Source organism: Mustela lutreola, chromosome 15 (assembly GCF_030435805.1).
Source record: "Mustela lutreola isolate mMusLut2 chromosome 15, mMusLut2.pri, whole genome shotgun sequence".
In the NCBI taxonomy this organism is placed as follows: domain Eukaryota; kingdom Metazoa; phylum Chordata; class Mammalia; order Carnivora; family Mustelidae; genus Mustela; species Mustela lutreola.
In genome coordinates, this window is record NC_081304.1 from 49,480,922 (window position 1) to 49,502,637 (window position 21,716).

At 47.3% G+C, this 21,716-nt stretch overlaps 1 protein-coding gene across 7 annotated transcripts in view; it reads right to left on the minus strand.

The window, feature by feature from the left end:
* MPRIP (myosin phosphatase Rho interacting protein) overlaps positions 1-21,716 on the minus strand; it is a 147,996-nt gene that overhangs the window by 110,301 nt on the left and 15,979 nt on the right. For all 7 annotated transcript variants that reach the window (XM_059148721.1, XM_059148717.1, XM_059148718.1 and 4 more), the window contains exons 2-3: positions 6,543-6,620; positions 4,277-4,342 (exon numbers count right to left, since the gene is read on the minus strand). In XM_059148721.1, coding sequence (XP_059004704.1) covers positions 4,277-4,342; positions 6,543-6,620 — 144 coding nt within the window. The remainder of the gene's footprint in view (positions 1-4,276; positions 4,343-6,542; positions 6,621-21,716) is intronic.

The window sequence follows — 21,716 nt, forward strand, 5'->3', positions numbered from 1 at the left end:
GGAAGAAACAACAGCAGAGGAGAGAGGGAGCAGGGTAGACTTCTAGATTCTTACTCTGTCCTCTCCGGAAAAACCAGAGACCCAGCCAAACTGCTCAGGCCCCCACTTGTCTGTGAGGCTGCCCTGAGCCCACCTTACCTCAGCTTGCGTTTGGTAAATTTCTTTTCCTTTTTTGGGAAATTTGCCTCTCTTCCACACCCACCAGTTACAGGGTATGTGGGTGTATCGAGAAAGAAATTTCCCAAAAAAGGAAAAGTGATTCCCAGAGGTTAGCCCCATCTCAGAGCTGCCTGGAAGAGAAAGGCCAACAGTCAGCCCTTGGAGCCGGACTTAGGCCTGAAGGCTCCAGACCTAGCACAAGTCTCTGAGCATAAAAGCCTCTCGAGGCCGCCCTCAAGGCAGCCACTGACCCATGCTATGTAGCCCCCTCCTCCTCCCGGGCACTCCTGACAACCTCCATGCCCGTGTGGGTCCCAGCCGAGGGAGCCCAGGACAACCTTCCCCACTCTACTCTCTGGAGCCTTCTGCAGCAACCAGTGAGAGCTACAACACACAACACACTGAAGCCCTCTCCAGGAAACACCCCAGGTCTCACCTTCTCCCTACACAGAGAGCAGAAACTCTACAGCAACACACTTGGGGAGCTGGTTAGCTCAACTCAACAAATGTTTACCAGATCTGTGCCACCCAAGCCCCAGGCCAGACAATGCAGAGATACCAAGAATTATGAGGGGAGAGAGGATGGGGGAAAAAGAGTTACAATTTAGTTGGTAAGATAACATTGAAACCAATGAAAACAAATGGCAATATTGTATAAAAGTCAAGCAACAATTTGAAACAGTTTATGCTAAATGTTAAGGGAACAGCCCACCCATAAAGTGCCCTACTCTATCACAGGCAGGGAGCAGGAGTGGCTCAGCAGTGCGAACCGGCTGCCCAAAGCCGCTGCTCTTGCAGACACCCAGTTCGGGCCATTATACAGCCTGCTGCTCTGAGTACAGCACAGTAAGGGGGACCTATATGCTCCCGAGGTAAGAGCCACACACATAAGCAATCTGCTAGCGCCTCGGTCACCTGATATGCAGGGACACCCCACAGAAACCCCTCCACACCGGGAACACAACCACCCCTATTCCCTGTCTGGCACTTACCACACCAGCCAGCCGGCTAACCCTGGCCCTCCACCTCCCTCACACCCAGACAATCAGAGAGGGGAGTCCTTCTACACTTCAAGAGTCAGGGTGAAAAGAAAGAAAATCAAATTTATTTTTTACTTAAAAACAAAAAAACAAAAAAACGGGGGTGCCTGGGTGGCTCAGCCAGTTAAGCCTCTGCCTTCAGCTCTGGTCATGATCCCGGGGTCCTGGGATCGATCCCTGCATCGGGCTCCTTGCTCCGTGGGAAGAATGTTTCTCTCTCTCTCACTCCCTCTGTGTTCCCTCTCTCACTCTGACAAATAAATAAATAAAATCTTAAAGATAAATAAAATAAAATAATAAAAAATAAATTAAATATGCCACTGACCAAATCACGAAGGGTTTCACAGCTTTGGCACTGCTGACATTTGGGGCCAGATCTTTCCCTGTCGTGAGGCCTGTCCTGTGCATCACGGCACTCCCGGCCTCCATCCGGAGGTGTTCAGAGCAACCTCCTTCTCCCTGCACACTTTTGAGAGTCAAAGAAGACTCCAGACACTGCCACATGGCCCCAGGAAGCATAGTGGTGCCCAGCTGCAGACCGTGGCTCCGTGTCCAGGTTCTCTCAGAGAATACTGTCGGCGTGGCTATATCCAGGTCACACACGAGCCTACCTGAAAAGCTCGCCCGCTCCAGGTCTCAAGACCCTGCTGGCCAGGGAGAGGCAGGAATCTAGGCACCAGGAAAGCTTACCTATGGGCTGGAGCTCCAGGACTTTGGACTGTGCTCATCTGGGGAGTGGTGAAGAACAAGGCCTGAAAGAGACCTGTGGGGTGGGAGAGGCCCCTCCGGAGTGCGCCTGCAGGGCCCAGGGCAGCAGCTAGCTGCCAATGCTGACCCGAGCAGCTGGCAGTGAACTGCCCCTGTCACCGAGCTCCTTCTCAACTGCAGCCCAGATGCTGCCTTGCAACTTGCCCCAGAGGACTCTCCTAACAGAGCGGGGAAAACTCTTACAGGTCTGAAATGTTGCTTTAAACGTATTTCAGTACAACTGCCACTGTCTTTTTTCATTGCCAGAAATAACACCACTCTCTTTCCTACAGGTGCAGCGTATCTGCACTGCCCACAGTCTGGGCAGTTTCAACGCTAGCTCGCACACCAGGTCAGTCTCTTCAGCTCCAAGGTCATCTGCTAGAAAGTGGACCACAGTCCAAAAATCTAAACTCTGGGCGTCCCCCACAATGCCCTCTCTGTAGTCCACGTTTTTCCTGGGGCTTCTTCTCCCACATCGCTGGCACAGTCCCACCTCTGCCCCAGCAGCCCATGAAATAATACCCACCAATGATCAGGTTGCTGGGAGACCACAGTGTACTGCAAGGTGTCAGGACTCGCAGCTCAACAGCCCCCATTATGTGGGAGCGGCTCTTGGGATGCAGCATGTGCTCTTGCGTTTGTGCACAAGCTACCCTCTCTTTGTGCTTGTGCAACTGAGCTGAAGGGAACAAAGACTGGACTGGACTCCAGTGAAACCTAAAGAAAGATTTCCTGACCAGAATAATCGGTCTCCAAGGAAAGTCCAGGGAACTCTATTTTTCAGGAAGGCTCACAGTGCAGCCCAGCCTGGATGTAACACAGTGACCTCTGCGGCTCCTTCTCTACCGTTTGTCTCTGCAGGACTTAAGAACAAGTCAGTCAGGCACAGGGAGGACAGGGGGAATGTCAAGGCTTGGAGAAGCCCAACTCCCACCCAGGGCTACTGCTCATACAGCGGTCAAGCTGGGAGAATACAGAGGGCGCTGCTGGGTCTTCCTCCAGGCCTGCTTCCTTTTCCTGAAGGAATGGGTGTCCTAGTGAATCATTCCTCCTGCTCTTATTTCTAGTGAATTCCACCCCCTCACTGGTGCTCACCTCCAATCTACTCTGGACTACAGATGCTTCCTTGGCAAACACCCTCTGTGGCCTAGCACACTGTATAAACACACTCACCAGGAAAAATGAGAAGAAAATGATTTTAAGAAGGAACCAATGAGGTGATAGCTGAGATAGAAGTAAGTATCACATCTATTAATTCCATACCCAAATGTCATACCCATTAATTCATCTGAGAAACAAAACAGAGGAAGCATCACATTACTAAGATTAGGACCCCCATGTGAGAATGCACTCGCTTGTGGCCTGTTCACACAGCTGTAATGACCACCCTAAAATCCAAGTGTCCCAACAGTCTACAAGGTCCTCTGAGACAAGGTCCTCTGAGACAACAGTTATCTCTGCGTACGGTTCCAGAACCCTGTTCTTACTCCTGTAGCAAAACAATGAACTCTGGATGGGATGAGGTCAACCCATTTTACATGGTACGTCTAGATTTTCTAGGACAGTCCCAGTTAAAAATGCTGCCCACAGAAATGCACACACACACTCACAAACTCAAATGGAACAGGAAAAAGTGCTTACATTTTCCATCTTCAATCCTTTAAAAAGCCTGGAATTCAGTCATACTTTAGATTACTTAGGAGAGACCAATCTCCTTCAGAGAAAAACTCAGGAGGCAAAATGGATAGTAAAAGAAAAGCCAGAACATTCCCCCTGGGTGGTTTTCAGCTTCACCTCTGGACCATCCAGGCCAGGAAGCAGGCAGCAAACCAGTGGATGGCAGGGTGGGAAGGAGCCCTATGCTCTGGCTCAGTGGCCAGGAGGCCTCTGAAGGTCCAACGGGACAAGCGAGAACCCCCCTACAGCAATGGAACAGAGAGGCAATCCTGGGACTACAGCACGGGGATGTGCATGTGCTCGACGTCCACACATGCCCTGGACCAGCCTCCCACCTGCTGCTAGAGGCCCAGAGTCTATTCTGCTTCTAACTTGGAGTGGTCTGGCAGGTCTGACTCCTGTCAGCCCAGAAGAGAAGTGTCTTCCTCCCTCACTGGTTACTCTCACCTGCACCACTAACGATGCCCCAAGCCAAAGGTCTGGGTTTTCAGGATCGTCTCTACCAGACGCTGTAGGTTCTTCAGACTGTAGGCTCCCCAAAGCCCAAGCGAGAGCATACAGGGCTGTGCTCATAGATGACACCCACACAGACACACAGAAGGCACCTCGGGGAGGCTCGAGTCAGGGAGTGGGCACAGCAGGACACTCACCATCTCATCCAGGGCGTAGCGCAAGAGGCCGTGCTCGTAGAGGATGAAGAACCGCCGCTGCCATTTCTGCAATGGAGCACAGAGTGGGTGGTTAGCCGGGCTCTGGCCCGATCTCTGCTCGCTGCGTCCCCAGGGCTCATGAGCCTAAGTCAAAGGAATGCGGGCTCCACAGCTTCCACTTCTGGGGCAGATGGCAGGAAAGGAAGGACCCAGGGCAAAAGAACAGTAATTTGTGAGATGGCACTGGGCGAGGGGAGAGACCCAAACCGCCCAGGGTTTTTCCACAGGAGTCACTGAGATGTCACAAGATGTCTGCTTTATTTTAACTGACAAGCTCCTAGAGAGCAGAGATGGTATCCTGGTCACCTTTTTGCATTCTCTATGTACCCAGCCCAGAGGTGATCACAAAACAGGTGTCAGTATTTATTTGATGAATTATATGGTACAATATGGAATAACCGGAGAATAGCAGGCACTGATTTCCCGCTTCTGACAAAATCGAGGAAACTGCTATGAAAGGGTTGTTCTGAGACCCACAGGGAGTGGGAGACGCGGAAAAAGACAGCCAGGCTCCAGTGTTCACTGAGGATAAGCAAGCTAAGAAAAATCAAAACTGAGAAGGAGGGAGACCTGTGGGAATGATTCTGATGTCCAAGGAGTGATTGAACAGCAAAGTGTGCCCCTCTACTCTCCACCCAAAGGACAGGCCACTGGGGGTCAGCGGGGGTCCAAAGGCACTGACAACAGAACAGAAGGGACCATGAGAGTATGTGCTTTCCTTTTTGTGGAGGGAAAACATAACCAGAACAAGAGACTCTTGGTCCCCAAATCCCAAAGATCATCATGAGTATCTATGACCTATTTTCAACATTTCAAAAAGCCCAACAAAATTCGTACTTTCACGGCAATAAGGCCACAAGAACTATCATATCTCTTTGCTTTGGGCCAGAATTATATCATTCACAATTATGTTTTTCCCATCAGAAGCTGGAAATGGCAATTCTGTATGATCCGAATATAGAATAGGAAAGGACACTGCTCCCTTGTTACCGCAGGCATTGGAATAGTCACCCCTGCTGTCCTCCTGCCTGGATGGCAGGAACAGGACGCTCAGATAGCCTTGCAAAGAGGACCTGTGGACAACTGGCTCTACACTGGGTGTCCAGGAGAGGCTATCAGGAATGTTTCCTGAGAAACATTTTTTTTTTTTTTTAAAGATTTTATTTATTTATTTGACAGAGAGAAATCACAAGTAGACGGAGAGGCAGGCAGAGAGATAGGAAGGGAAGCAGGCTCCCCGCTGAGCAGAGAGCCCAATGCGGGACTCGATCCCAGGACCCTGAGATCATGACCTGAGCCGAAGGCAGCGGCTTAACCCACTGAGCCACCCAGGCGCCCCCTGAGAAACATTTTCAAGGCTCCTTTAAAGATAGTAATATCTTTAAAGTCAAAACCCACACCAGAAGTAATTCTAAAGGTCCCAGACATAATACAAGATCTGTGGGGCACCACCCTAGATTGCAGCACTCAGGCTAGAGACAGAAGAGATCAAGAGGCAGGGTAGAGGCTCTCAGGGAACAGGGGATAGGAAGGGAGAGGAGCTGGAGCAATTTACAGGGCATGGGCAGCAGCACCTGGAAAAAGCATGTGGAAAAAAAGAAAGACGGTATTTTAACTGGAGTCATCCAAACGGCTGCCTGGTAGAGGAACAAACCACTGGTTAGTGACAATGTTGGTTTAATCATCTCGATGCTCCAGCTCAGCCTGGGCTGCTCCCAGCAACCTGTGTACAGAGGGACCCACCCTGGGCTGGTGCTCAGGAGAGATGCGGCAAAAAACGAGTTGGCCCTCCAGCGCATCACCCCTTCACTAGTGCTAATCTGCTAGCCAGGAAGGACTGGAGGGAAGAGAGATGGGATGAGGAAAGGAGGGAATGAAAGAACCAGAAGCCTAGTTAGCACAACGCAAATGTTTGCTGACCTATTCGGCCTTTTGCATTTAACTGTTTCTGCAGTCAAGCTGACTCACGAAAACAGGAGGCACCATCTGAAAGCATCTCCTTTTGAAGAGTGGACCTGGCACAACTAGTTTCATCGAGACATTTCCTGTAGGACCAACGGGTTTGCCAAATGGGGGTTCCCTGCTGATCCTGCCATCCCAGGATCCATGGTTCAACTCTATCTCCCTCTTCTACTCTGTTGACTTGCCCTTAGATGGGCAACTCTTCAGTCCCTCCCACCTCAAGAATTCATTCTGAGGACCTTACCCGAGACCGATGCACTGGGTTGTCGAAGTCTGTCCCATCGGGAGCCAGGAGCAGCCAGCCACCATAAATAGGTTTTGCCTGAAGGAGAAAAAAAGAAGGCAGGTCATCAATGGCTTGGACCAGAGACAGAACAGGTTTGATGGTCAAGTTAAAGATTAGTGCTCCCTGCAAACAGAAGTCTCCTCTGATTAGCATACACCAGGCATCTCGTTTTCCAGCCACAGGCCAAGTCTCCCAAGAAAGATGTTTGGGAGTAAGAGGCTCCTGGGGGCCGGGGGCGGGGGGTGGTTCTGCAGCATCTGGTGTGGAGAAAGGGACATAAAACCCAGCAGGGCTCTGAAAAACCTCAAAGTACAGGAACTCCTACGACACAGATGGCATCTCTCAAGTTCCTGATCAAGGCATGAAGATCAGGAAACAACGGCATTTTCAATCACCATGTGAATACCCGCCACTGTGTGCTGGGTACTACGTCTATCACACAAGCACAGCCAAAAACCCTCATTCTGATACTATAAAACAGGGCCTGGGAGAAGAGACACTGCTTTCGTGATCACAGCTAGCACGGGCCAAAGAGACATCAACTTCCTGGCTATGTGACATTGGGCTGAAAACAGTGAGGGTTTCAACTGTCCCATCTGAAAGGTTGGGATGATGGAAATCATGTCCACACCTCATGAGATTTAAGTGATGACTGATGAGGTAATGCAAGTAAAACACAGCACAGGAAATAAAATGGTGCAGCCACTGTGTAAAAGTCTGGCATTTTCTCAAAGAGTTAAAGACGGAATTCCACGCAACCCAGAACTCTACTCCTAGGTATATACACCTGAGAAGATTGAAAGCAGGTGCTCAAATAAAAACGTGGACCTGAATGTTCACAGCAGCACTATTCACAACTGCCAAAAGGTAGAAACAATCCCAATGTACATCAACAGATGAGAGGATAAGCAAAATGTGGCACATCCATACAACAGCATATTATCAGCTATAGAAAGGTACAAAATACTGGCATGATCTACCACATGGAGGGACCCTGAAGACATTATGCTGAGTCAGAGAAGTGAGAGAACACAGACACCAAAGACCATATATTATAAACCCACAGAAACAGAAAGCAGATGAGTGGTTGCCAGGGCATGGAGGGAATGGGAAACGGGAAATGACTGCTAACAGGTATGGGTTTAAGGGATGATGAAAATGTTCTGGAATTAGAAAGCGGAGATAGGGCTGGTTTGAAGGTAGTGAGTCATCTCAATTGATTGTTCACAGTCAGTTACAGACAGAAAGTGGAGATGGTTAAATGACCTTGTAAATATGCTAAAAGCCACTAAACTGTACACTTTAAAAGGCTGAATTTTATAGTATGTAAATTATATCTCAAAATTGTATGAGGAAAAAACATTAATCACAGTGTATGGCCTCTAAGTGCATAATAAATGTTAGCTATTTTTTTTTTTTTATGAAGATCCCCCACCCCCCAAACCCCTGACAGTGGGAGTTCAACATGAGTTGAGACACTAGACAGACACTCTGGCTCCACCTCCCTTTTCAGCCATACCTGGCTGGTCAGAAGCAGCTGGAAAAGGCACAAGCAAGTCAATTTGTCCACTACCGTTTGGAGGGCAGAAACACAAATTAAAGCCCAAACCGTCTGCCTGCTGTTTACACACATGACTCATCTCTCGGAAAGCTTTTGGGGTCCCCTTAACATGCTTTTTATTCAATACTTTCCAAACTGGAGCCCTGTCTGACCACCTCATTTTATAGCTATGGAATCAGTGACTCAGAGAGGGAAGGTCACCTGCCAGAGGTCACACAGCATTCTGGGGTAAGCCAAAAACACTCCTTGCTCTTGACTTCTGCAGGGCTCTCTAGGTCCCCAGCGGGGGACCTAGAAAAAGCTCTGGCTTTTCACCATGAAAAGGAACAGAGTAGCAGGAGCTTCAGGGAAGGGATATAGAGAGGGCTGAGGAAAGGAAGTGAGGGACTGGTTTTGATGAAACATGGGAAGGGGTGCTGGCAGGGAACTTGGGGTTAGAGGAACATAACACAGGAGGGCCACAGGGGATGTGGAATGAAATTCTGTCCTGGAAAACAGAAGAGAGTAAGTCTGTCTTCTCAGCAAATACCAGCTCAGTGGCGCCCAGCTATTCCCCATACAGGCAGGCACATTCACTCAGCGTCTCTCTCATATCACTCAGTGACATACATACACTAGATGGAAAGGTCAGGGCCAGAGGGGGATCCTGGGCCAGGTGACTTCTGCACTTCGCCTCTTAGTTAGCGGGTCCCTGAGGTGTGAAATCAGGATGTCAGACAACAAGGCCGTGTCCCCTCCATTTTTGTCAAGCTGTGATTGTATGCTATTCTCCTAGTCTCTGCTCACAGGGCTTTGGGGAGACTTCAAATCAGCAGCTACATCTACCTGACCTTTCCTGAGCAGTTGGACATGTGAGGGACTGCCACAGGTCCCCTCAGAACCTGGCCACAATCTCATAAACACCCATCACCAGCACTGTTATTGACTCAACATCTACTCGGGCCTAGTGTGCACCGGCCCCATGTGCTGCAAACCAGGGGGCTGCCAGCACCCACCTCACTTTGCCAGGTCCTTCTGGGACATACCATCCCAAAAGGGACCCTTCCAGGTGGGCAGGTTGTCCTGGAAAGTGGGGAAGGCTGGGCCAATGGAGGGCACAGGGCAAGAAACAAGTATTCTAGGAGCACCAGATGGCTCAGTTGGTTAGGTGTCTGCCTTTAGCTCAGGTCTTGGTCCCAGAGTCCTAGGACTGAGCCCCGCCTCAGGGTCCCTGTTCAGTAGGAGGCTGCTTCTCCCTCTCCCTGCAGCTCCCCCTGCTTGTGCTCACTCACTCTCTCTCTTACTCTGTCAAATAAATAAATAAAATCTGTAAAATAAATAAATAAATAGACTCAGCCTTCCCTCACAAACCCAATACATCAGAGACTGCACTTCTGGCTGGTCTCTGAGAAGAGGCTACTGGTGGTCTGGGTGTCTTCCTCAATTGGAAGTCCTTTCAAAAATGGTTACTTGAAACTTCTGCTTCCTGGAAGACAGGTAGTTGTAATTTTCCCTATGCCTCCTACTAAGAACAAATCAAACCTTGAACACTGTATCTAAGAAAAACCAAAGGAGACTCTGCAAGGTGGAGAGAAGACAGCAGAGACGAGGGCTGGGGGTCCTGAGACCTGAAAACAACATGGAAATGTGTACCCTGGCTTCTCTTTTTGTCTCACTGTCCCAGACCAGGTACTGTAAGAATGAACAATCTGGAACTGCCAACAGGTACAAATAAAAGCCCCAATAAAAACTGCTCTTTCTAGCTGAAGAACCAGGGAAGAACAACCTGGTAAGACAGAATATTCTTAGATGATAACTGCTCCATTCCTGCCACATTTGACAGGAAAGACTCAGCCCCAGACCCACCCATGACAGCAAAGGCTTCCTTCCTACCCTTGTCAGCTAAGAGGTGCCCCAGCACCTTTACCAGGATGATTTCGGGAGACCAGGCAGGCACCTGGGATTTTTGCCCCCACCCAGAAGTAACAAGGTCCCCCTCCCTCTCCCTGCTGGGATAGAGTCAGAGGAAGAAACGTGGAGAGCTGAACTCTCACCCCGGCTCTGCTGTAACAAGGTACTACCCCCATCAGGTATCAGTGGAGGCCAGGTGGGGAGCCTGGACTTCTACTTCCACCTGAAAGTTAGAGATGGTGCCCCCCCCCCACCACTGGAGTAATGTCAGAAAAAGCCGACTAGAAGAGAAGGGTCAAACACAATCCACAGTCACCTAAAATAATACAAAAATATCCAAGTTTCAATTAAAAAAAAAATCACCAGCATACTAAGAAACAGAAAGGTCACAAATTGAATAAACAAAGACAATCAATAGATGCCAACACCAAGGTGACAGACATGTCAGGATTATCTAATGAAGATTTTAAAGCACCAATGCTGAAATGTTTCAATAAGAAATTATAAGCATGTTCGGAATAAACAGAAACACAGAAAGCCCCAGCAAACAACAACAACAACAACAACAACAAACCAGGAGATTAAAAAAAAGCAAAAACAAAAACAAAAATAAATGGAGGGGTGCCTGGGTGGCTCAGTGGGTTAAGCCTCTGCCTTCGGCTCCAGTCATGATCTCAGGGTCCTGGGATTGAGCCCTACATCGGGCTCTCTGCTCAGTGGGGAGCCTGCTTCCCCCTCTCTCTGTCTGCTGCCCTGACTACTCGTGATCTCTCTCTGTCAAATGAATAAATAAAATCTTTTTTTTAAAAATGGTAGCTTTTAAACTAAAAAAATAAAATAAATGAAATAAAAAACTAAATGGATGGGCCTAACAGCAGAATGATGGGACAAGGAAAGAATCAGGGAACTGTTAGAAAAATAACAGAAATTGCCAATCAGGGGCACCTGGGTGGTTCAGTCAGTTAAGCATCTGCCTTTAGGTCATGATCTTAGGTCTGCTCAGGTCATGATCCCAGGCTCCTGGGATTGAGCCCCAAATGGGGCGCCCTGCTCTGTGGGAAACCTGCTTCTCCCTCTCCCACTCCCTCTGCTTATGCACTCACTCTCTGTTAAATAAGTCAATAAAATCTTAACAAAAACAAACAAACAAACTACCCAATCAGGCAACAACAAGAAAATGGACTAAAAGAAATAATATGAGAAGGACAGAGTCTTAGAGACCTGTGGAACAATAAAAAAAGATCTATCATATGTGTCATGAGACTCCCAGAAGGAGAAAAGGAGACTAAGGTGGAAAAAGCACTTCAAGAAACAATGGTTGAAAACTTCCCAAATTTGGAAAGAAAGGCAACCTATAAATTCAAGAAGCTGAGTAAACGCCAAAGGATCAATCCAAAGAAATCTAACCAAGATACATCAAAATTAAATTTCTGAAAACTAAAGATAAATACAAACTCTTGAAAGCAGCCAAACAGAAGTAACAGTTTATGGATAGGAAGAAAACCAAAAATGACAACAGTGGACTTCTCATCAGAAACCTTGTTGGGGGGCGCCTGGGTGGCTCAGTGGGTTAAAGCCTCTGCCTTCGGCTCAGGTCATGATCCCAGGATCCTGGGATCGAGCCCCACGTCAGGCTCTCTGCTCCGAGGAGAGCCTGCTTCCTCCTCTCTCTCTCTCTCTGCCTGCCTCTCTCCCTACTTGTGATTTCTCTCTCTCTCTCTGTCAAAATAAATAAAATCTTTAAAAAAAAAAAAAAAAAAGAAACCTTGTTGGCCAGAAGCAAGTGGTACAATACTTTTCAGGCACTGAAAGAAAACCATCAAACCGGAATCCTATATCCAGAAAAAATATCCTTCAGAAATGAAAGCAAAATCTCAGATGAGTTCCTCAAAAAATTAAAAACAGAACTATCCTACAATCCAGAAATTGTATACCCAAATTAGAAAACCTCTGATCCAAAGGGATACATGAATCCCTAGTTTACTGCAGCATTATTTACAACAACCAAACTATAGAAGCAGCCCAAATGTTTATTAACAGACAAAGGGATCAAGAAATATGATCTATGGGCGCCTGGGTGGCTCAGTGGGTTAAGCTGCTGCCTTTGGCTCAGGTCATGATCTCAGGGTCCTGGGATCGAGTCCCGCATCAGGCTCTCTGCTCAGCAGGGAGCCTGCTTCCCTCTCTCTCTCTCTCTCTGCCTGCCTCTCTGTCTACTGTGATCTCTCTCTGTCAAATAAATAAATAAAATCTTTAAAAAAAAAAAAAAGAAATATGATCTATATCTACAATGGAATATTACTCAGCCATAATAAAGAATGAAATCTTGCCATGTGTAGCAACAAGGATAGAGCTAAAGAGTATTAAGCTAAGTGGGATAAGTCAGTCAGAGAAAAGCAAATACCACATGATCTCACTCATATGTGAAATTTAAGAAATGATGAAAGACGATATGTTTTCCTCTAAGATAAGGAACTAGGCAATGATGTCCACTCTCAGAACTACAATGCCAGAATTTCTAGTTATAGTGCAATAAGGCAGAAAAGGAAGTAAAAGGCATGTAGATCAGAAAGAAAAAAATAAAATGTTTACAGATGACATAATTTTCTATGTAGAAAAACAAGGAATCTGTTTTTTAAAATTCCTAGAACTAGTAAGTGAGTTCAACAAGGGTGCAGAATATAATAACAGTATACAAAAATCAACTGTATTTCTACATACTAGCAGTGAATATGTGGACACCAAAATTAAAAATATAATACCATTCACAATCACTTAAAGAAAATGAATACCAGGGTGGCACAGTTGGTTGAGCATCTGCCTTTGACTCAGGTCATGAGCCCAGGGTCCTGGGATTGAACCCCAAGTCAGGTTCCCAGTTCAGCAGGAAGTCTGCTTCTCCCTCTCCTGCGCATGCTCGCTGTCTCTCTCTCAAATAAATAAAGTCTTAAAAATAAGAAGGAATATTTAAATCTAGCAAGGCATGTACAAGACTTGCATTCTAAAAAGAATAAAACAAACAAACAAACAAAAAACTGCAGATGAAAGAAACCAATGAAGATGATGAAAGAAACCAAAGAAGATCTTTTAAAAAAAAGGAAAGACATATGTTCATAGACTGGAAGATTATAAGATGAAAAATCTCCCCAAATCGATATATAGAATTAATGCAATTACTAATCAAAAGCTCAGTAAAACTTGTAGATATAGACAAGATAACTCTAAATGGAAAGTCAAAGGAATGAAAATAGTTTAAAAATTTTAAAAAATAGAGGGAGGAATTCACCTACTCAATTACATGATTACATATCCACAGTACTCAACATTGTGTGATATTAGTGGAAGGTGAGATACATAGATCAACAGAATAGAACAGAGGGATGCCTGGGTGGCTCAGTTGATGAAGCGTTCGACTCCTGATTTCAGCTCAGGTCATGATCTCGGGGTTGTGAGAAAGAGCGCCACGTCAGGGTTGTGCTGGGTGTGAAGCCTGCTTAAGATTCTCTCTCCCCCTCTGCCCCTCCTCCCGCTCTTCCTCTCTTAAAAAAAAAAAAAAAAAAAAAGAGAGAGAGAGAGAAGAGAATAGAGAACCCAGACACAGACCTACACAAATATGTCTAATTTAATTTTGGGAAAAGGTGCTAAAGCAATTCAATGGAGGAGAGACAGCCTTTTGACAAATGGTGCTGAAGCCACTGGACATCCACAGGTAAAAAAAAATAAAGCTCAATCTTATACAAAAGCAACTAAAAATGAAACAAAAACTGACAAATCGAACTTCACTGAAATTAAAAACTTTTGCTGTCCAAAGATCCTACCTACCTGGAGGGTGAAAAGGTAAGTCCTTTGTTGGGCATGTGGTTTGCAAATATTTTTATCCCACTCGCTCAACAAAGGACTAGGATCCAATACAGTATAATAAGCCCTCTCGAAACTCAACAGCTAAAAAAAAAAAAAAATCTGTTTAGAACCATGAGCAATATAAACTTATTAGAATGGCTAAAATTAAAAGTGGTGACAATAACAAATGCTACCAAGACTGTGAAGAAAGTCTATCACTCACATAGTCCCTGAAAGAATGTGAAATGGTACAGCTACTCTAAAAAAACTTAGTGGTTTCTTTATAAACTAAGCATGCAATTACCATAATATCCAGGAACTGCAAACCTGGGTACTTATTCCAGAAAAACAAAAGTCCGCATTCACACATAAACTGTACATTTCTGAATGGTTACGGCAGCTTTATTTATAATAGCCCCAAACTAGAAACCCATATGTCCTCCATGGGTGAGTGGTTAAAGAAACTGGTACATGACCCCACGGAATACTAGTCAGCAATAAAAAGGAACAAACTTGATGCACACAATCTGGGTGAATTTCCAGAGAACTATAAGTAAAAAAAGCCAAATCTGAGAGGCTGCATGTTCCATTCACATAAAATTCTTGAAATGTGTAATCTACAGAAATGGAGAACAGATTCATGGCTGCCAGGGGTTAAGAGGCAGTAGTGGTGGGAGGGCAGGAGGCACGGTGTGAAGGGAACCGGAAGGATGGAAACACCTTGCATCTTGACTGTATCAGTGTCAATTTCCTGATTCTGACACCGCACTATAATTTTACAAGGTGCTACCCCTGAGGGAACGTGGGTCAAGTATACATGGGATAGCTCTGTAATTTCTCATAACTGCACAGAAAACTACAATTATCTCAAAATAAAAAGTTTAATAAAAACAAAAAACAAAAAACCTGTTAGTTGCTGAATACCACGTCCACCCTCATACAGGCATTTGGCACTGGAAAAGGACCCTCCAGAGCCCCAGACCGTAGGAACTCCAGCTGTGAAGACTTCTGTGGTCCACAAGGGTCTTCCCCAGGCCAGGCTGGCCCTCCGTGGCCCTCAACTGTGCTGAATGAGCTCCACCAGCCTTTGAACAGCTTCTCCTGGAGGCCACACACACCCACATGTGTGTACTCTGTTGGGCCTGTTGACTCAACCATGGTGAGGTCCTTCTGCCCCTTTCCCTCTTGCTACCCTCCAGGCAGGTCTGGGCCGCATCAGGGAGAGCCCAACTGCCTCAGTTCAGGCCAAGTGGGCAGGCCACAAGCAGGGAAAGATGCCATCGTCCCAGCCAACTTTACACAGCGTTGCCAAGCTGCCACACTGATGCTTCCCGGAAACACACAGGCCTCTGGATGCCACCGTCCGATCACAATCAGCTCCAAGGCAGCCAGAACATTACATGCTCAGCTCTCAGCAACATGTGGCCTGTGTGAGGCTCAAAGAGCAGGGAAGTCAGTGAAGGATTTCTAACAGGGGTTAACCTCGCTTTTCCCATCCTCAGATTCAGCCACCATGAGTGTACAAGGCGCCAAGAAAGGCAGTCAGATACATTGCACACTATGGCACTAAAGGGTGAGTACCCAAAACGACCGATGCAAAAATGTGGGCCCCACCCTTCCTGGCCCCTGATAACATCCCGTCATCCTAAAGGCCCTCTATGGGAAGTAAGGGGACACCAGACCCCTACACAGGCCCCCTCAAAATCCCACATCCCCTTCCAGGACAGGAACTGACCCAAAGCCAACTGCTAACTGAGAACCTACTGTGGCTCTGCTGCCATTAATCCAGACACTGCCACCTCCCCCTTCTCTGAACTGCTCTGTTATACTTACACCTCCCAGGGGGAAGAAAAATATTCCAGGCTTCTGCGCTAAAGCACAAGCAATTCTCTGTGCAGAGGGCTCTTTGCCCCATCCTGCCCACTCTCCGAAGTTCCATATCTCCCAACCCAGGCGATCCACGTTCCTTCCTTCTCACAACACCTCAGCTTGCTGCGGATAGGAATCTCGCCTCCACCCAGCACAGCGCCCTGTACAAAGTCAGGCTGCAGTCACTGAAACAAACATCCACAGGAGTCAGCAGGCACGTTTCCAGGTCACCACCCCACAGCCGAGACTGCTCCCAACCTGTTCTCTCAGTATGGCCGGTAAGACCTTCCCAGCTGGCACCTCGGTGGGCCCAGACCACACTTCCAGCCTCCACACAGAGCTCCCAGGTTGCTAATCGGTACTGGTCGGCACCTAGCACTGGGGGACAACCAGCAGGCTGAGGAGCGGGCAAACAGGCTGGACTTCAAGTGTCCCTCTCCCTTCTCTGAATCTGACCCCGTCATGCGACGTGTGCCACACTGGCCAAGACACAGGCACAAGTGCTGTGGGAAACCTGGCACCCTCTAAGAACAGCAATGTGGCCGTATGTGGGGACAACCATGGCATTCCCATGCTCCTGCCCCCAGGAACCCCACAGCCAGAAATTAAGCCAAAAGAAATCACACAGAGAAGCAAAAAGCTCCCCTCATGATTGAATGTCCAACAAGCAAATGGGTAAATGAATGCTTGATGATCAACTCAGGAAAATATTACACAGCTATTAATTACAAATATCTATGAGGAATTCAAGAAACCCTTGAGACTGTGTGCCCATGGGAGGCCATCAGGCCAGTGCTTCCTGCACAGAGGCAGGTGGCACATTAAATCTGGAGATGTTCATTGGAATTTCCCCAGTTGCTGCTGCAAAGATGGAATCACTTGAGGGACCAGAGATAAAAATGTGATGTGCACACAGTCCCTCCTCAAGGAGTTCTTACTTTAGGAAAGGAGACTAGACATGGGAACAAGCATCCAGGGTAGGATGTAAAAATGGGGCCTATTATAAAAGGCATCCTAAGGACAGAGAAAGATTGGGAGTCAATGAGCAAACAGCTATCGTGGTGACTGTGGGGATGAGCAAGTCTTGGGGTTTGCTTTTCCCATTTTTTGAAAAGTTATGCTACATATAATACTTATCAGATACTACTTTTCAAAGGGAGGAGAAGATGTTTGCCTGACTATGCATGCCTCTAATATAGTACTAACAGAATACCTTCCAAAAGATGGCAGGGGTGGAATGTGAGGGCTTGATTGCTCCTGGTGGAACAAGAAGTAGATGAAGTCAGGGAATCCCTGTACTCTACGCTCCACCAATGGAATGACCTAACAGCTCTAGATAATTAGTGTAAAGACTGTGGCCTGGGAACCAGAAGACCCAAGTTCAAGTCCTAGTTCCATGACTTGGTTGCTGTGTGGCCCAGGGCAAGACATTACCTCTGTGAATCTCAAGTTTCATTACCTACAATAATAGAAAAATACACATAACTTTTCCATACCATTTTTTAAACAATTACATCAGACATAAACACGTACTGGGTCACTGAACAATCAAGGGCCCAGGGTCAGGGATATACATCCCAGCACCCACATAGGGCTGTGCACACATCTGGTGCTCAGACCAAACTAGTAGGTAGCGTGTGGGGACCAGCAGTGCTCAGGGGAGTGAGCCCCACAGTGGAGGTAGTGAATGCAGGTCCCCAAAGAGTATGATGGGTAGGACTACAGAGTATTTGAGACCAGTCCAGGACTGCAGGGCTCCCGACTCAGCATAGGGGCATAGTGTGCAAAGCCCACACAGGATCCCTCATGCCAGATAAAAGTCCTTCAAGAAGAAAAGTCCCACAGTCCTAAAGGATCTATACATGTGGGGGTCAGTATCCCAGCTTTGGGGAAATTCCTGGGGAAAAGATTTCTCTGGGCCAAAGGTCAGGTACAGGGACCAACACTCAAGCATGAGCTGGAGGGCAAATGGCCCTTGGTAGAGGATTCATTAAAAGATCTACAGTCAGGGGACGCCTGGGTGGCTCAGTTGGTTGGGCGGCTGCCTTCGGCTCGGGTCATGATCCCGGCGTCCTGGGATCGAGTCCCACATCGGGCTCCTTGCTCCGCAGGGAGCCTGCTTCTCCCTCTGCCTCTGCCTTCCACTCTGTCTGCCTGTGCTCGCTCTCTCTCTCTCTGACAAATAAATAAATAAAATCTTTAAAAAAAAAAAAAAAAAAAAAAAGATCTACAGTCAGGGGCGCCTGGGTGGCTCAGTGGGTTAAAGCCTCTGCCTTGGGCTCAGGTCATGATCCCAGGGTTCTGGGATCAAGCCCCTCGTCAGGCTCTCTGCTCAGCGGGGAGCCTGCTTCCTCCTTTCTCTCTGCCTGCTTCTCTGCCTACTTGTGATCTCTGTCTGTCAAATAAATAAATAAAATGTTTAAAAAAGAAAAAAAAAGATCTACAGGCAGAATGCGTGTAAATTACAGCCAATATACCTACAGTTTCGAAGTTGCTTCCTTGCCCCCTTCTTCCTCCCTAAAAGTTTCTGTGGCAATACTTCCACATTCATAGCAAACAGACTGTTTAATATTTTCTACCTTTCAGTTCTAACAGGAGAAATGATGCCTGGGCAGCAGCCGTCTGGCCATCTTTATAAGCTTATAAATCATGGAAGAATTCAAGGTCGCCAGTCTTTTCCGAGACATTCAGAGGAAGTCAGTAAAAGGAGAAGTGAGCACATGTGAAAGTGAGTCTCAGGCCTTAACCTTGCCAAGACCTTACTGTGTCCTAGGTGCCCACCTGCCTCACCTACACTCAGGGAATTAGCACACAACTCTGACCATGCCTACTAGGGCCAATGCCCTCAGGCAAGGTGGAGCATCTTTTCAGAACAAGCCTGCCAGGGCCAACCACCATCAGTGAGGGTACTGGCCATCACTGTCGACTCCCTGAGATGTCACACACACACTTGTTCTCCCACAAGGCCGTGTGGAGTAAACCATGCTGGGACTCCTCAAGGCCTGGAGAATATCGTGATGGTGCTTTACATCCAGTTCTGGACACAAACTACATTCCTCAATATAGCCACCATACGCCAGCATGAGCATCTGCCTGGCATCTGCCTCTGAATGTCAGCAGAGAACCATCAGCCATCACCAAGATACTCACAACTGTGAGTGAGTACAGCCAGTCTATCTCTGTGATTCAACGTGATCAGAACCCAGGGCCCTGGCCAGGGTGAAAACCTGGCCTTCTAAGTGAGAAAGGCTGCTGTAAAAATATCCATTTGTTTCTTCTCTTCATCACATCTGTCCTGCTTTCCACTGTCCTGAGAGCTAACATCATAGCTTATGTGGCTGGTCACTGCTCCACGCCTTTCATGTACTCTCGGATCTTCACAACAAACCTATGAGGTATATGCCATCAACACCTCCATCTGACATTCAAGGACACCAAAATGACCTGTCTAAGCAGGCTGTGAACCTTGACCACCTGGCCCCATAGCTGACCTGTAACCGTTCCACGCTGCTCTGCATCGGTGAGCTGCTTCCAAAAGTAAAGGCTGGAGCCATCTGAATAGGAAGCATGTTCTCCTGGAGGGTCTAGTCCTGACCTGCGCATCACACAGGGTCTCCCCAGACACCCCTGCAGCCGAGGTCTAGGGCCTGGGTGTGCATGGCACCTGTGAGGAGTTCATCACTATGGCACGAACCAACCACAAACCACTTTCCACAGAGCCACCCACACAGCGTAGCCAGGCACCATGGATTTTTAAGGTGTTCCGGAAGCTGATGGAAAATGCAGGGCTCTTCTCTGGAAGGAGGAAGTCTTTCTTCTTACCTGTGCAAACGTAAGGGTGAGCACAGGCTTCCACCCTTACATTTGAAGTGGGCCTGCCCACCCCAGACAAAGGAGAGTAACCCTGTAATTAACCATTCAAACAGGGATACTTTGGGGAAAGAGTTGGGACCCTATTAATTACCAAGACACGTGACCCTGCAGGAGAAATGCAGCTTTCCAACCTTTGGTGCTAAAGGTCACATGGCAGAACCATCAATGCAAAGATAAGAAAGCCACTGGAAATACCCACAATGAGACAAAGGCACAAAGAGTGGAACGAAGGGAAAGGAACTTGGCACCAGGGGCGGAGACAGGAGGTCTGGGAGAGACTTCCTGTGAGAAGTGAGCAAAGGGGGCGCCTGGGTGGCTCAGTGGGTTAAGCCGCTGCCTTCGGCTCAGGTCATGATCTCAGGGTCCTGGGATCGAGTCCCGCATTGGGCTCTCTGCTCAGCAGGGAGTCTGCTTCCTCCTCTCTCTCTCTCTGCCTGCCTCTCTGCCTACTTGTGATCTCTGTCTGTCAAATAAACAAATAAAATCTTTAAAAAAAAAAAAAAAAAAAAAAAAGAAGTGAGCAAAGGACTAACTTCAGAAACTGAAGTCAGGGACATGAGAGCCGGCGGAACTAAGCCAGCATCTGGCATGTGCAGCCATTCAAGCTGCCTTCCAGAGGTAAGACTGCAGAGCCGCACACACAGTGTCACCCCATCTGGCAGTGTCATGGAAGCAAGGGCTTGAGGAGGAGAGCGCAAATCCCAAGAATTCCACAAGGCATGATCAGGGCCCACACCTCCAGAGCTAGCCAGAGGCCCCAAACCTCTAGATAATCTGCAGATGGTCCCACCCTTCGGCCAAATCAGAAGCAGCACAGGGTGGAGACAAAGACAATAAATAAATATTTGGTGAAACAATGACCTGAGCTCTACAAAGTGTTATCGGATGGCCTACTTGGTTTCAGCAGAGAATGCTTCCGTGCTGAGGCCACATACTTGCCCAGACTGCATAGAAGGGTGCATGAGAGGGTGAGGCCAACAGCAGATCCGTGCAGTGTGCTCAGGGGGACCTGGGAGTGCCAGGACAGGGCAGAACAGAGATGGAATCTGTGCTATCAGCCACGAGTGGATAGCAAATGTCAAGCAGAAAAAGACACAAAGATGGGAAATGAACATGTCAAAGATAAGTAAGATGTGAATTATGAGCACAAACGAAGAATAAGGTGGAGTAGTCTGTCTGGGGTGTTTCTATAATAGCTTTACTGAGGTATAAAACACATACCATACAACTCCCCCATTTAAAAGTGAGTACAATTCAATGGTTTGTAGTACATCCACCACCACAATGAATTCTAGAAACCTCCAACTCTTGTCACCCCCCCCCAGAAGAAACCCTGTAATCTTTAGCTGTCATTCCCTAAACCCTCCATTCCCTACCCCCATGCCCACCCCAGTCCCTGGAAACCACTAATCTACTTTCTGTATCTATGTATTTGCCTATTCTAGGCATTTCATATGAATGCAGTCAAATGATGAGTGACCTTTCATGACTGCTCTCTTTCTTTAGTATGATGCTTTCAAGATTTAGCCACACTGTAGTATGTGTGTGTCTTTTTTCTTTTTTTAAGATTTTTAAAAATTTATTTATTTATTTGACAGACAGAGATCACAAGTAGGCAGAGAGGCAGGAGGAGGAAGCAGGCTCCCTACTGAGCAGGGAGCCCGACATGGGGCTCGATCCCAGGACCTTGGGATCATGACCTGAGCCGAAGGCAGAGGCTTTAACCCAGGTGCCCGTATGTGTGTGTCTTTTATTCCTTTTTATGGCCAAGTAATATTCCATTTATGAACAGACCACATTTTGTTTATCTACTCATCTGCTGTTGGACACTGGAGTCATTTCTACCTTTTCGTGGCTGTGAACATTTGGTGAGTTTTTCAACCTTTTTAAAGAAAGAGCAAAGAGGTAAAGTCTGGACAATGAACTCTTCAAAAGCCACACACACAAAAAAAAGGGAAACCGGTTGAAGGAGGTGTTGTAAGGGGGTTCCCGAGAGGCTCCCAGTAAGGACATTCGGGGGCAGGCAGCACTAGTTACACAGACCAAATCTCAAGCTGAAAACATCTCAAAGGAAACAGACATAGGCCTTTTCATAAAGC